This window comes from Lissotriton vulgaris, chromosome 1_2 (assembly GCF_964263255.1).
Source record: "Lissotriton vulgaris chromosome 1_2, aLisVul1.2, whole genome shotgun sequence".
NCBI classification, from domain to species: Eukaryota; Metazoa; Chordata; class Amphibia; order Caudata; family Salamandridae; genus Lissotriton; species Lissotriton vulgaris.
This window is the reverse complement of record NC_141686.1, coordinates 164,241,809-164,258,165: the sequence shown is the minus strand read 5'-3', so window position 1 is coordinate 164,258,165 and position 16,357 is coordinate 164,241,809. Positions and strand designations below refer to the sequence as shown.

At 48.5% G+C, this 16,357-nt stretch overlaps 1 protein-coding gene across 1 annotated transcript in view; it reads right to left on the bottom strand.

The window, feature by feature from the left end:
* Positions 1 to 484: 484 nt before the first annotated feature.
* The window catches only part of LOC147734756 (aldo-keto reductase family 1 member C1-like), a 124,383-nt gene continuing 108,510 nt past the window's right edge, over positions 485 to 16,357 (bottom strand). Inside the window, exons 9-10 of the mRNA XM_086953036.1 lie at positions 15,802 to 15,884; positions 485 to 918 (exon numbers count right to left, since the gene is read on the bottom strand). Of these exons, the coding sequence (XP_086809162.1) occupies positions 876 to 918; positions 15,802 to 15,884 (126 nt within the window). The 3' untranslated portion in view covers positions 485 to 875. The remainder of the gene's footprint in view (positions 919 to 15,801; positions 15,885 to 16,357) is intronic.

Here is a 16,357-nt window from a genome sequence, read left to right as displayed (position 1 = left end):
CACAAGGTTTGTACAAATACTGGTAGATAATTATGTACTCTTGTGGTGTTCTGTTGTGCAGAAAATGTACCCATATTTAATGTATAAGGCTATAAGTTCTTAAAGGGGATGTGATATATTTTTTTCTTATCTAGAGTTTGGCAGTTTATCATGATGCTGTGATGGGTGATGAGATATCATGTCTGATTTTAGGGGTGCCCTATCATGAAGTGGTATGTTAGGTATTTACGGGGAAATGTGGTATAGAAAATACTTTCTCCGTGGAGAAAACCTTTGCTCTACACCCTCACACATTTAGGATCTTACCTCCATTTTCCCACACAGGTTGTAAGTTTACACTCTTGCTTAGGGGCATGAACAAATCTCACTACATTGAGGCCGGGGATGTGCTTTGTAAGGGTTTGAGAATCTCCATAAACTAGCAGGCATTCATCAGCTTTCCAAGGTATCCCAGTCCAGTAAACAGATTTGATTGCACATCATCTTGGACTGCAGCATTGCTTGATTTATTAAAAAATATTTGCAGTGGCACAAATTAACCACTGCACCGTAGTGATGTAATATTACAAGTGACTATGAGTGACTGCACTGTCAATCCACGTTTTAGGTATATAAATTGTGAATTTAGAATGTTCATGAAAGACGTTTCCACACCTAAATCCAACTGAAGTGTGCAAATGACTATGTGAATCGAGTCTCTGTGGGCTCGGGTTCAAAGACTTCATATATCCTGCAAGTCACTGGTCTGATTCCTGGCAGTCTTGATTCAGTTTCTCCTCCTTCCGTGTTCAAAAGAGATTATTCAATTGAGATTTATGAAGCTAAAAGGACATCCTTAATTGCCAAAATGTTCTTCGCATCACTGTGTAGACTTGCTAGTATTCATCGTGGAATGGATATTCGGGGTGATCAACGCACCTAGAAAACACAAAACAACGATTTACTTTCAGTAGTAATTCTCTGCAAACTGAAGTGTTAACTGGATAAAATTAGGCAACTAGAATTGGATGAGGGACAGCCGAGCTATATGCCAGATGGGTGTAAATGAAGTACTGAATTTTTGAGCAGCTGTAAACCTACGCCACCTGTGATGTCGGGCCCTAGGCCCGCATTATGGTGATGAATGAGAAACAGCACCAGAATGGTCGACTGGTAAAAAGGCCAAGAGCACGTGCGCTCCGCCTTATTTATTGACTGGGTCACCTGACTCGTGACACCAGTGGTGGGTGTGTGTAAAGTATAGATGACATATAGACCATGTCCAGCAGGACACTACATTCCTCCCAAACTTTAATAAAAGTAAATACAAAACAAAGTCCGAACCTGTGGGAGGAAAAACACAAAATATGCAAACTCAGAATTTTAGAAAGAGTCTCTTCAGCTGCTTGCTAGATGACGCCGGTGGAACTTGACGCTGAAGTGTTAGTTTTCTTGGGCTCCACGTCCTGGTTCTCGGTGGGCTACTCTTCTGGATTGGCGCCATGGCAGTGTGTTCTTCAGTCCATTGAGATCTTGAATTTGGGGTGACGCCGAACAGGATGACCAGATGGTAGACTTGATGGAGGTTGTCTTTTACTAGTCCGTCGGGTTTCTTCACTGTAGGCAGCTTGGCTTCACATTGCAAAGGAGGGAGTGGTTGAAGGGTATCCCTCTCACTGGGACGCCCCTCTTGCGGGTGTTCTCCTGACACGAGATGTCCCGGAGGCCCTCTTCTTCAGGTTTCCGCTGGGCAGGGTGTTCTCTACAGCGTTGCTCCAACTCCATAAGCCGGTGTGAATGGAGGAGGTGATGAGACTACCATGCATCCATAGCTCTGCCTGGAGGGTGGTTGTTGACTCTTTCCTTTGCGCACAAGTTCCCCTTCTTCCTGGGACGTGCAAGGTAGACGGCAACGGATCCATCTCTCGTGTCGTGACCCTCTGCCACTGGTGTCCTTGAGGCCTTTGCCCCTTGGATATCCACGGGCTGATGTGGAGTGGTCAGTTCTCCTTTTGCCGGACGCCTGAGCGCTCTCCACATCCAATCTTCCGCTCAATCCCAAAGGTAGGTGTCACCAATGGTCCAGCCTGTACTCTCCTGTAGTCAACCGGTCGTCGGGGAACTTGTAAGTATATGCCTGTTCTGTTTCTAGTGCCATCAATGTTCTCCTGGACCTGTGGGTCACTGTACGCGGTGTTGTGGTGCGTGTCACCTCTTCTTCTGGTGGGTGTGTAGACTTGTCACACCTCTCCTCACCTTTCTGGATGTTGCTACTCTTATGGCGTCGTGCCACATGACTTTTTCTTCTTCTCCTTCCTTCATGGCGTTGCGCCCTTCTTCCCCGTTTTCCTTTTCGCGATGCGGTCTGGTCATCTCGCTGTCCTTGTCTTCCTGACCAGGTTTTCTCCGAGCGGCGTGCACTCCGCCCCTTTCCCTCTGGTCTTGTCCTGGCTCTAGGACACTGTTTTCTTTTCCACTCTGTGACTGGACCAGTCGCCGCGACCTTCTCCTGTTGATGGTTTTACTTCTAGTTCTTGAGGGTGTCGAAGTTCGTTGGTCCCTGTTCGCAGACCACGTCTTCCTTGAACTTCTCGGACCTCTTGCCGGTCCGCACTGCCGGTCTCTGGCAGTGGTGTTGTTTGGCACAGGTGCTGATGGCTGGGGTGAGGGTGGTTGCCAGCCATGTAGAGACTCGGGATGACAGGTGTTGGTGACTTGCTGGGAGTGTTGGATGTCCAGAGAGATTTGGCAGCCATGTGCCTCCGCTTTGCTGATGTTGACCTTAGGTGGCGGCTTGACACGTAGAGTGTACAGTTCCTCTCTTGCCTGTTGTGGGGTCACTGCCGACTCCATCATGAGGCGGTGAGAGGGCGGGCACTCAGTGCTGATCTTCGCCCGTGGCATCTGCGGACAGGAGCAGGGATGCCGATTGACTCAGACTGCCGACGCTCGGGGATGGGCGGTCGCCTGGGGAAGTGTTGGGATGAGACGTGGATTGCGCTTGCTGCGGCTTATGTTTGGTTCATCCGTGAGGCTGTATCCTGGGATGTCCGTCCGCCTTGGTGGCTGTCTGGCATGTCAGGGTGTGCTTCTTGGCTGGCTGTGAATCCTCGGTGTTCTCCCTTTGTTGGCTTGTTTAGCCCACCTGTGCCCATCCGGTCTTCGGGGTGACAGGGCTGTCACTCTTCTTTTTTTCTTCGAGGGCGATACATTTGGACTTCGAGGCGGCGCTGTCGTGGCGCCGGCTTCTGCCTTTGCTCTGGCGTGCTTGGCTGGCTAGTCACTTGGTGAGGTGCTCCTAGCTTGCTGGGCGACGTGACGTCCGGTCTTGTGTCGCTGTTTGTAGGAGCACATAGTGCTGTGGCGGCCTGCCACGTGGGGTGTGCGACTCGACTCCTCTCTTGCCGATCTTGGGCCGTGGCCAGCTCCATCTTAAGGCAGTGTGAGGAAGGACACCGTGGGTGGTCTTTGGCCTACTGTAGTGCTTTGCTGTGGCGTTGGAGACGTGTGTGCTCTCCGACATGCGTTCAGCAGTGTTTCTGTGTGGAGAGGTTTTCCTGGGTGCTGACTGTGCAGTCAGGTTCACAGGCGCGAACTCCTGCGCGCTTCTGGCTTTGCGTGGTCTTGCGTCTTCATACCGTCCGTGATCCCTGGGATCGTCCCTTGATTCCGTTGCAGTGCTTCTGCGTTGGTGCGCTTTTGTCTGCGCTCTTCATGTGCTTCGCTGTCGTAGGAGGGTAACGTCACTGCTCCTTGGGCCTTTTCTTCGCGGGCACGCTCTCTAGCGCGCTGACTGTGAGGCTTTTGTGCTTCTTGGGGAGTTAAACGTGCGTGGTTACTTCGCCTTCTCTGGTTGCGTAGTGATCTTGCGTCACTCTTTCATTGCACGTCCTTGTGCATGGAGTACTTTCACTCCCGGCGCCTTTCTTCGCAGTGCTGCGCTAACCTGATGTGCGTGTGGAATTCTTGCACTTTGCTGCTTTCGGTTGGCGGTCGTGAAGCTTCCTTGCTGTGTAGCTAGCGTGATGCAGCTGTCCTTGTGCTTCGTGGCCCTTGGTATCTAGTATACTCCTGGTCGTCTATTATTTCTGCCACCTGTCCTTCAGGTTGTACTTTCCTCATTTGGCTGGTGCAGTACAGTGAAACTGCCAGTAGGTGGCGCTGCGGGCCTTCGATCTCCGTCCTGTTCCGTTGTGCTGCAGATTGGTTCCACGTCGCAAGGCTTTGTTGGGGCAGCGTTGCGGGCACTAGTGGGCTTCTCTGAAGCTGCGGCGAGGCCACCCCAAATGCCCACCGCTGCCCCCGTCGCACACACAGGGGAGGCCAGATGCTCCAGGAGGACTCCGCTCGGGCTCCAGCTTCACTCCGGTGAGTGGCACTGTTTTCTTTTAGGAGGCTGCGCGCCTGTGTGAGGGCTTAATGGACCTTGAATGGGAGTTGGTGCAGACGCTATCCCTCCTCACTATTCAGCGGCGGCACTGGCCGCTTGCAGTCATTTCCGCTCCTCTCCGCCCCTCGCAGCAGTCCCTTCCAGTTCGCGGGCTGCGCAGGCGGGGGGGGGGGGGGGTAAATCGCTCTGTTCAGCCGTGGGCCGCACGCTGGCACTTCCCTGTGGGTGGGCTCCGCTTTCTTTATACATGGCCCGGCAGCTCTTCACACGCCCCTTGCGTGTCGGGGCATTTGGCGCTTCACTGCAAGCCGAAGGGGCGGGGTGGCTCCCACTGGCGTTCATTGTACCGGGCGACTTTTCTCCGGGGTCTCCCTGCAGCGCCTGCCTGGCAGCTGGGGCAATCTCGTGCGGCAGCTCGCTCTCCCCCGATTCATGGGCTCACCTCTGGCTGGCGGGAGTGTTCGACCACGCGGGTGGGCTCCGCGTGGTACTCAGCATTCCGGTGTTTCTTTGCGGCCGACTTGGGTGGGCTCTGGTCGGTCCGCTTCCACAGTGGGGGTCACTTGGTTGCGGCCAACGCGGGTGGGCTCCACTGGGCCGCGACGTTACCTAGCTTCTCTGCAGGCGGTGGCGGTGGCCGGCGAATTAGCAGTCCGGCCCCACACGCAGGTTCCTCCTTTTCCCGGGGCTTCGCCTGGCAAGCAGGGCGGCCAGCATTACCGGGGTGAGCACCCGGTCACCGTACCTTCACCCCAGGGCTCTTGGCATGCCACGCGGGCTGCTGGGCCTCTTTCACTCAGGCTTGAGAGGTACGGGGTAGGCTCCCGGTCACCCTCTCGTAGCGTCCAGGCCCGGGGCTCGCCACACGCCCCGCGGGCTTCTCGGCGGCCGGTGCCGATCATGCGGGGGTGGGGTGGCGTGATGTCGCCTTGCAGTTCTCTCCCCTTTCCCCACGGTCTTTAAGCTGTGGCACGCTGGGTACAGCTCCGTCCTCGTCGCCAAAGTGATATTGGGCCCTAGGCCCGCATTATGGTGATGAATGAGAAACAGACACCAGGATGGCCGGCTGGTAAAAAGGCCAAGAGCACGTGCGCTCCGCCCCATTTATTGACTGGGTCACCTCGCTCGTGACACCAGTGGTAGGTGGGTGTAAAGTATAGATGGCATCATTAGAACAACTAGACCGTGTCCAGCAGGACACTACACCACCCATCAGATGTAAAACCCTGGCCTTGTGAACAGCATTGAGAAATGACCTTACTTCTGACTGACTGTGTCTCCAGACCACCAATCCTCATAAACCTGTAATGTACCTGACTGAGTTACCCTGAAGTCCGTCTTCAGATGTAAGCAGAAATGGCAGCCATCTTGTAAATCACAGCAACTCCTAGTCAATGGCTGCCACTCGAAAACACTTGTGACAGGTGTGATGGACGCCCGCCCAGCACCCCACTTGGACATGGACAGAGCTGTATGCCCTCATTGACTAAAATGCACAATTTACCAAAGACACCTCCGTAGCAGGGCTACCGAGTTTTAAGTTTTCTTATGTATGACATTTCCAAGCTCTCAGTCTGCTAATGAGTGACATTTCCTGGCCTTATATGTGACACTTTGAGTGGCACTTTACAAGAAACTCGAGCATTTACTTACGACATAGGAATGCAGTCTGCCTACAACAAGGATTTTACCGAGGCAGAATAACCATTACAAAGCTTGAGCCTGGAAACAGAGTGTACAGATGAAAGGTGTGAGGCAGCCATCTAATCCTCTGTATACTCTTCAATACAGCATGCAATCTTACTGAGGTTGTGTTGGATGGAAGGAAGGCTGTGTGATGTTATGTTTTTTTAGCACTCAACACAATTTAAATGTCAGTAAATAAACCGTGCAGATATTTCAGAAGAAATCAGAATTCGGAAAGCACAAATGAAGCCCATTTTTTTCAATTCTGAAGTGTAGTAGAAACAAATATTTTAATATGGTCAAAACAAAATCAATACTCTTGGTGATGACATTTCCACACATTATCGTTTGTGCACAGTAAAACTGCATGTTAGTGCAAATATAATGGTTATTTCAATTACAAATGTGTTGTCAGTAATGGCAGTGCGCTACCACAACATGCATACTCCACTCTACTCTGCATCACTCCACTCCACACAACTGCACTCTACTCTGCACCACTTCACAATATGTCACACCACTCCACACAGTCACTGCACTCTACTCTTCCCCACTGCACTCTATGCCACTTCACTCTGCACCTCTCTACTCTGCACCCTCCTACTCTATGCCAACGCACTGTACCCCACTCTACTCTACTATGCACCACTGCACTCTACACCACTACAATCTAGGTCACTCCACTCTACTCTACTCTACACCACTCCACCCCACTCTCCGCCACTTCTTCCTGCAATATTGCACACTATGCTACTGCACTCAATGTCACCGCACTCCACACCAATGCACTTTATTCTGTACCACTCCACTCTATGCGTGTGCACTCTATGCAAATCCACTCTATTCTACTCTAATCTACTCTGCACCACTGCACTCTACCCTTCACCACTCCACTCAACCGCGCACCACGCCACTCTGCACAATGTCACTCTACTCTCAAACATTCTGTTATGCGCTATTCTACTCTGTGCCACTCCACTCTAGACCACTGGAATCTATGCTGCACCACTCTGCACAACTCTACTCTGTGCCACTCGAGTCTACTCTGCACACTCTACTTTATGCCACTGCACTTTACTATAACCACTGCACTCTATGTTATGTTATGTTATCTGAGTTTATATAGCGCGCAGCTGCCCCAGCAAAGAGGCGTCCCGGTGCTGCCAGCATCAGACGGAACCAAAAGGCAGGGAACCACACCAGAAGACATACAACCAACAGACGCGTAATAGAAGCTAGGCAGAGAGGAAAAGAAAAGTTTTAATAGCTTTACTGCAATCCAGAAGACGGTCCGGGCTGCGAATCTGGGGAGGAAAGGAATTCCATTGCTTAGCTGCTAAGCAGCGGAAAGATCGACCCCCGATCCGAAGACGCTTCACTCGTGGGACTCTAACCAGATGCTGTCCGGGAGAGAGAAGTTGGCGAGTCGGAACATATGGGTCTACCAAATTATCAAGAAGGACAGGCGATTCAAACTTCAAGATCTTAAAAGACAAGCAGAGAGTCTTGAATTGAATCCGTTTGGACACGGGTAACCAATGTAATCTGAGAATGGCATCCGTAGAGGAGCACTTATGCGGAAGGCTCAATAGGGCTTTAGCGGCAGTGTTTTGAACACGCTGCAAACACATAACCTCAGCCTGATTAGCCCCCAATAGGAGCAAGCTAGCACAATCAAGTCTGGATAAAATAGCAGATTGAACAATCAGCTGGCGCATAGGAGGATCAAAGAACCTCAATACAGGCCTAGGTCCCCGAAGGAGCCCAAAAAAAATGCCAGCAACTGTTTTAGTGTGTTCTTGGAAACTGAGGGAGGAGTCCATCCATACCCCCAGGTTCTTGACCACCAGCATAGGAATGGGAGCACTTCCAAGAGCAGGTGGCCACCATTGCTCACTCCAGAGACTCCTATCCTTCCCCACCAACCGAACCTCCGTTTTGTTGGCATTCAACTGGAGGCAGTTCGAGGTCATCCACTCTGCAACACCGGCCAGGCCATTCCTAAACCTGGCATCATCCTGCATCGAATCATCAGAGAGGGCCACCACCAGCTGCGTATCATCTGCATACGAAACCATGGTGAGGCCCAGATTCCTAGCCACCACAGCAAGAGGTTGCACATATAGACTGAACAATACGGGGCTCAATGCAGAACTTTGTGGCATTCCCTGACCGATGGAATGGGCCTGAGAAAGAAACGGGGGACCGATACTCAGAATGATGTCTCCGTCAAGAATTATTTGAACCATTCCAGTGCTAAGCCCACAACACCCGCTGCCTCCAGGCGCTGTAGCAGCATCCCATGAGAAACCGTGTCAAAAGCGGCACTCAGATCAAGCAAGATCAGTGCCGCCGTATTACCAGAATCAAGAATGGTCCGCAGATAATCTGTCACAGCCAGGAGAGCAGTCTCCGGGCTTTGACTGGAGCTGAAACCATTCTGGGAGGGACCAAGATGTTATTAGTATTCAGATGCCTGGTTAGTGTGTTATTAACATGGGCCTCCGCAATCTTAGCCACTCAAGGAAGGAGAGGTATTGGCTGAAAGTTTTCAAGCTTGGCCGGGTCAAGTGATGGTTTTTTAAGTATAGGTGATACCCTTGCTTGTTTCAACAGCACCGGGACCACAGCTGTGGAGAAATAAGTGTTAACCACATGGCACAAAGGGGCTAGGAAGAGACAGAGCGAATCCATGAACTGAGCAGGATTCAAAGGATCGGCCGGGGAGCCCAATTTCACTTTCTTACTCAGTAAAGTAAATTCTTCCAGTGTGATACTGGGGATAGCTAGCAGTAAATGGGGAGAGGAAAAACCGCAGAGATCAACAGGAGGAGGAGACCTTTGTGGGAAAGAATGATAAATGGTATCCACTTTGTTGACAAAGAAATTTGCCAGGTCCTCGCACTGTTAATCAGTTGTAATAACAGAACCCGAGGAATCTTTCCTTACTCTGAGGTCCTTAAGAATCTTAAAAATACACTTAGCCGGATTAGGGCTCAGCTTGATTTTGTTAGCATAGTAGGCCACCCGAGCGATGCATATGGATCGATGATAGTGTTTAACGGCGGCCATATAACACTTTTTAGCCACAGGGTCATATTCCCTTCTCCAAGTGCGCACCAGTTTCTTACATGCTTTACGCAGCACAGTTAAAGAATCATTATACCAAGGACTAGAGTCCGAAAGGCAACCTTTGGACCATTTAGCTGGAATGAGGGAGTCCAGCACTTGGACAATCCAATTGCAGAAAGAGCTATAGCCAACATCAGCGTCGCTATACGACTCCGGAAGATTAACAGCCAGGAGCGCGTGAAAGTCCTCCAGCCTCAATTTACGTCAAGGACGCCTAAAAACGGGCTGCTGGGCAGCCTTATCAAGAGGCTCAAAAGCTGGAAAAGACATGGATACCAGGGAGTGGTCAGACAAGCCTACAGGTTTTGGTGTCTCCACAGTCGCAGAAGGAATATTAGAAAAAATGGGGTCCAGCAAATGGCCAGCTAGATGAATAGGGCCAGAGACCAATTGCTTTAATTGGTAGGCTGCCAGATCAGCAAGCAGACTGCAAATTTCCACGTCTTGCGTAAGATCAAAATGTAGATTGAGGTCGCCCAGGATACTAAAATTGTCTGTACCCATTGCAAGCATGCACATAGCTTCCATCAGGGCTGACTTAAATGTCTTAGCAGGCCCCGGACGGCGATAAACTAACAGCCCTGCAATAGTCAGGTGGGCACTAAAGGTGATATGAAAACGTTCACATTCACACCCCTTCATTACTTCTTTCACAAATAAGCATGAATAGCAGTATTTAAAAATGGCAGCGATGCCGCCCCCTCTAGACTCTCTATTAATGGTAAGAATAGTATAGCCTGGGGGCAGCGCGAGGTTAGCTACCATGTCATCATTAAGCCAAGTCTCAGTCAGGAAAAACACATCAGGAGATTCCCCCATTACCAAATCATATATTTCTAAATAGTGTTTGGCTATTGAACGCACGTTCAGATGGAAAATGTTTATCAAAGTCCTAGGCTGAGAAGAGGGAGAGTGAGGACGCAATGGCATAGAAGAAACATACCTACAGCAGAGGCAGCCAAAAGGCCCTTCCAGAGTACCCCCTGGGGGCAAACTGCAGTCCTTGACCATCGAATTAATGGCCAATAATTCTGCCCTAGAATAAATAAGCGGTCATGGGCCAGCAGCATTCCTGGTGAGAGGTGACGTACAGGCGTAGACGGGTGCAGACAGGCTTGCATTTGGCACGCTGCCGGCGCGCCGCCGGCTCCCCGCGCCATTTTCCGGTTAAATGCCAGTGGAGGAAGAGGCAGCCGAAAAACTAGACCTCGCCCCAGCAAAATTGCGACAGAAGTGGGGAAAATGGCTAACCGGAAGTGAGGATTCCGGCAGCAAAGCTAGGTTTCAGGCACCACCACAGCAATCAGCCAAGACGGCTGCGGTGGACCGGGGAGCCTGAAACAATCAATAAGCCTACAAGCACAGCTAATGTCAAGTAACACACAATAATACAAACGAAGAAAGAAAAGAAAATAGAAGCGCAAAGTCAGCGTGGGCAGTTAAAATATCAATTCAAAAGTCAGTGCTACCAGCGAGGTGCAGCCCCACGATAGCTGGAAATCAAATGGGCTCCCGCACCATGTTCCCGTAAATGCCGGTGGAGGAAGAGGCAAGAGGAAAATGCGCTCCCCGCCAACGCACTCTACACCACTCTTCTCAAAACCAATGCACTCTATGCCACTGCAATCTAAGCCAATATACTCTTTACCACTGTACTCTACTCCACTATACTCTATTTGACAGCACTATAATCTACAACACTCTACTTATGCCAATATACTCCATTGTAAGCTACGTCACTGCAGTCTATGGCACTCTACTGCACTCCATGCCAATGCACTCTATTCTACTCTACATAACTGTACTTTATACCACTGCCTTCTATACCACTCTACTCTGCAACACTGCACTTTAATTTGCACCACACTACTGTCCTCTATGTCACTACACTCTTAGCCACTGTACTCTGCGCATATCTGCTATACTCTGCACCCCTCTACTCTATGCCAATGCACTCTATCTCACTCTACTCTACTATGTACCACTGCACTTTTTGCCACTGCACTCTACACCACTACAGACTTGGGCTCTCCACTCTACCCCACTCCACTCTATGCCACTCCACTCTGGAGCGCTGCACTCTATGCCACTGCACTCTACTCTGTACTGCTCCAAGCCAGTACACTCTACGCTACTACGCTGACATTGCACTTTACCCTGCACCAATCTATGCAACAACACTTCACTCTACTCTGAAGCAATCTATTCTGTTCCACTGCACTCTGCACCACTGCACCTATGCTGCTCCACTTTACTTTACAACATTCTATTGTACACCACTGAGCTCTACACCACTCTTCCCTAAACCATTGCACTCTCCGCCAATACACTCTATTCCACTTTAATGAACACCAATACAATCTACACCACTGTACTCTAAGTTGATCCACTCTACTTTGCACCATTTTACTCTACACCACTCTAAACTACTGTGTTTTCAACCACTGCACTCTACACCACTTTACTCAACACCAATGCACTCTATGCCACTGTACTCTACTCTTCAACAACATACACCACTGCATGCTATGTCATTCTACACTGTTGCACTCAATGCCACTCAGTTCTACTCTGCATCACTAAACTCTATGCCATTACTCTCTACACTACTCTACTCTACACCAATGCACTCTACATCACTCCACTCTGCAAGACTGCACTCTTCACCACTCTACTCTGCACCACTGCACTCTATGCCACACCACTCTACTCTACATCACTCAACTCTACGACACTCTACTGCACTCCATGCCAATGCACTCTATGCCACTCCACTCCACGCCACTCCACTCAATCTCACTGCACTCTACAATACTCTACACCACTGCTATCTACCTTGCACAACTCTACTCTATGCCACTTCAGTTAACTCTGAAAAAATCTATTCTACACCACTGCACTCTATGCCATTGCAGTCTACGCCATCCTACTCCAGCTTGCACCATAGCACTTTGCACCCCTGTGCTCTATGCCACTGCACGCTATGCAGTGGTGCTCCACTCTTCTCTATACCACTCTGTGCCACTGCACTATATGCCTCTCTGTGCCAATAAGCGCTACACCACTTTACTCCAAGGCAATATCTTCTACCCTACTGAACTCTACACCGATATACTCTGTACTTTATGACACTTCACTTTAGGCTACTGTATGACACTACATTCCACGATACTCCACTCTGACACACTATTCCATTAAACTCTACTCCACTATATGCCACTCTACTCCAATCCACAACACTCTGCTCCACTCCAGTGTTCTATGCAACTCTCTCTATGCCACTTTACTCCACTCTACATCACACCACTCCACTCTACACAAATTTACGACATTCTACATCTCCACTGCACTCTGCTATTCCACTCTACTTCACAACTTCACACCCCTTCACTCTACAACAATCTACTCCGCTCTATGCAACACCATCTATTCCATTCCACTCTGCTCCACACCACTCCACTCTACGACACTCTATGTCACTCCTCTCAACAACACTCTCCTCTACTCCACTCTACTCCACTCTATGCCACTCAGCTCCATGACACTCTCTCCACTACACCCTTCCACTCTACAACACTCTACTCTCTCCATGAGACTCTATAACACTATGCCATTTCACGCCCCTCCACATCACTCCACTCCACAACACTCCACTCTACTCCACAAGACTTCATTTTAAGACACTCCACGCCACTCCCTTTTACAGCACTAACATTTAGCAATGCTGAACAGCAGCCACGCTGGTGTACAACATGGCTAAATCGTATTGGCTAAGCCAATAGCTCTTGCATAGGCGAGACCTATTATCTTTGCCAGTGCTTGTTTTATGAGTCACTCGTACATGGTCTGCATCACAAATTAGAGTTTTTGCTTCAATAATCAGTTTTTACATGACAGGGGATCTGGAGAGGCTGGCGAGTTGTTCAAAGGCCTCTTTATACCCGCTTCCTGGAAATCTGTAATAGTGCTGCCTCTGATGAAGAATACAGCCTTTGAGCACCATTTTGGTGAATTTTAGGCCTATTTCTATCTTTCCTGTGGCTCAATGGTTAGAGCGGCAGACCTTGATGCAGAACGCTGGCCAGGGACCAGGGTTCGATTCCCACCTCGGTGGGATCGGGCTTAAATTCCTCTGACCGGATATTCTCGCCTCAGTGCCGAATCTAAGCATGGGCCCCACGCTGCAACTCTGGGCAATAGCTTGCTTAGTCTCCACAACGGCCCCCGATGCACAAGGGATGCCTGGTTTCACCATGGGATGCCCAGGAGTGGACACCTCACAAGGAAAAGCCAGGAGGGGTTCCCTTGTGGTAGGAGTACAAGCGCCGGGATGCCTCCGGGTTACTGTTCGCGCTATACAAATACAACACATTTACATTTAACTAAAATCTTTGAAAAGCAGTAAATAAGCAACCATCAAGCGCTCTTGAAGCACACTCTCTCCTGGATGGCTCACAGTTGGGCTTTTGGCAACAGTACAATACAGAGAATGCTCCTCTAGCAGTCTTAGGACAGTTTTGTGCCACTCTAGACAACTGAAGTCATGCTCCCTTGATGCTTTTAGATCCCTCGCAAAAAGAAAAATTGATAGACAGAATGCAGAACAGTGTCATACATTCATCCCAGTACAGACATCTGAGCCTAAATCCATCGTTTTTTTGCTCACAATGCCATTCCAGTTTGGACCCAGCCATATGCTCATCAGTCTTGACACTGTGCCCAATGGGAAACCAGCCCGAACTGCCAGGCCAGGTCCTCCCTGGACTGAAAACAAGCATCCTAGGACCGGCTTCGGGCTTTCAGCCCTCATCAGCCAGGGTAGCTTGACTCCAGTAGCATGGAGAACAACACCGTGTCCCACTTCATTCTATTGGAGCAGCTGGCCAAGTAGGGTATTTGGCACCAAGGTGGATACACCCTTTACTCTCAGAAAGTCAGCCTGGGCCTTTATAAATCCAGCTCTACCCAGCTTAAAAAGGGAGTTTCTCTGGGCTTTTTGCTTAGTCCTACCCTGTTTAGTCTGAACTTAACACCTTTGACCCAAATTGTACAACCCTTAAATCTACTTTCTGTTCAGTCCCCACATGACATACCCTGGCTACCCATCCATAAGAGAGTCATTTTTAAGACCCTTCTACTCACTAGGCCAATACCTGAAGAGGTCCTAAATACTTTCAAAGGCTAGTACAGATGTACAGTCCAGAGAGAGCTTTAAGGTTGACAGGAAATAAGTTCCTTAGTGTACCCAGGTTTCAGCACACCAGGATATGTGAGAGTTCTTCTTCCTGGCTGCCAAACAATGGACCTTCTAACAGCTGGCCAACGTATGACACCTACCGTTATGATGTTCCCAAAAACCCGGAAACCCTGATTTTTTAATCTTGATTAGTCATCCACTTTTAAGCTTGGATTGTCTCTAGCGCTGGAACGCTCTTTGGGACAGTTTTTATTCATTCATGGCAAGGAAGTAACTGCTTTATAATCGTCTAACTGTTTGAGTACATCCAGACAGAACACTGCTCAAACTGGACATTAGTCAGCTGGCACTGTGGGCTTTGCCTACTGACAGGCTCAAAGGAGCAATAGGAGGACTTGGCATCCATGGTGCTTGTACACAAATGGGTGCACCTATTTTTGTGCTAACAGTAATTTAGAGCTGAGTGCACATTACTATTGCCTGGATTTTACCTTTGGTGTTAGCAAAATCATGTTACTGGTGAAAAAAGTGAACACAAAGTGTTGAAAATTTGGTATCAATAAAAGTATAAATATGGTTTGAGGTGCAATTCTTCCAGTTTGTTGTTAAAATCTTTAAATCTGGAGCAACAACTCAGTCGAAACACCATGGGGAGAGGAGTTGGCCTAACCGCTTGGGCGGTCGACCTCGAATCTGGGGAACTGGGTTCGAGTCTCGGCAACGACGCTGAACATCCTGTGATTCTGGGCAAATCACTCAATCTCCCTGTGTCTAACAAAAAAAAAAATGTGTCCTCATGCAAGGCAACTGGTGCTATGTAAAGCGCTCTGATACCTGATACCTTTGGGTCAAGTTCATGCTATATAAAACTCTGTAAAAAATTGTTTTTAAAATGGAATCAGTAATTGTGCTTGCTAATATGAAAGGTAGTCAATTGATGAATTGAGATTGAGTGGTAGGAGCTCCAGATTGAGCTCTCATCTTGGAGGGCCTTCGGTGGATGCTAGTCACATTTACTACCAATGGACTTGCTGCAGAGCAAAAGAGGAGGAACGCTGGATGAGGCCCTCTTCCAAGGTACTCGGCAGTGGTTCCTCTCGCTGGACCTCTGGCGCATTTACGCATTTGCTGTCTTGAACTTGTGAGACTTAATAAGTAACATATTTTTTGCTATGCCTTTTTTGTTATGGTCTACTGCAGGGGTCATTGGTAAAGTTCCAGCCCAGGTGAAACATTATCAATAATCTGAGGTATTTCATCAGACGAGTTTCAAATTTTTGGAAGACTACCCACTGAAATTCACGTGCATTCATTATTTTGATGTAGTATTTCCTAATTCGTTAAGAACAGTCCACTCATCATAACACGTATCCATTTGATTGAAACATTAACTATTTGTCCCCCAAAAATTACTTACGCGTCCAAACAATCATAGCGCAGGTTTCTGTTGAGGCCATCAATAATTTTCATATCTTCAGGAGACAAATTGAAGTCGAACACCTGCCATTGAAAAAAATAATTAATTCTCATTGCATACATTTGGAAGAGAACTACTGAATTTTGAAACATAAATAGAAAATCAGCCCTTCAGTAAATGAGGGAAAACTTTAGCTGAAAACATTTCTCAGAGCAGGGAGGGGCAACTACTTTATGAAATAAGACTTATATGCTTGATACTTTAAGGCCAATCAGTGCACAGCTCTCTTAATGGTAATCGCTCATTTCATCAAATTCTAAACATCGGTTGGTAAAAACAAAAACTTAAGTGGAGAAGCCATTCCTTCAATCTCTCTCAGATTGGAGGTGCAAAATTCGTGGGAGGATACATAAGGGTTTATGGGAGTAAAATCTAGTTGATATGTTTCAGAAGGACTAGTGTTTTTTTTTTTTAAAAAAGAGAGAAATAAGGGATGAAAACAGGCATCATCACTTTTAAATATTAGTAAGTTACCCCAATGTAGGTCTTGTAGTCC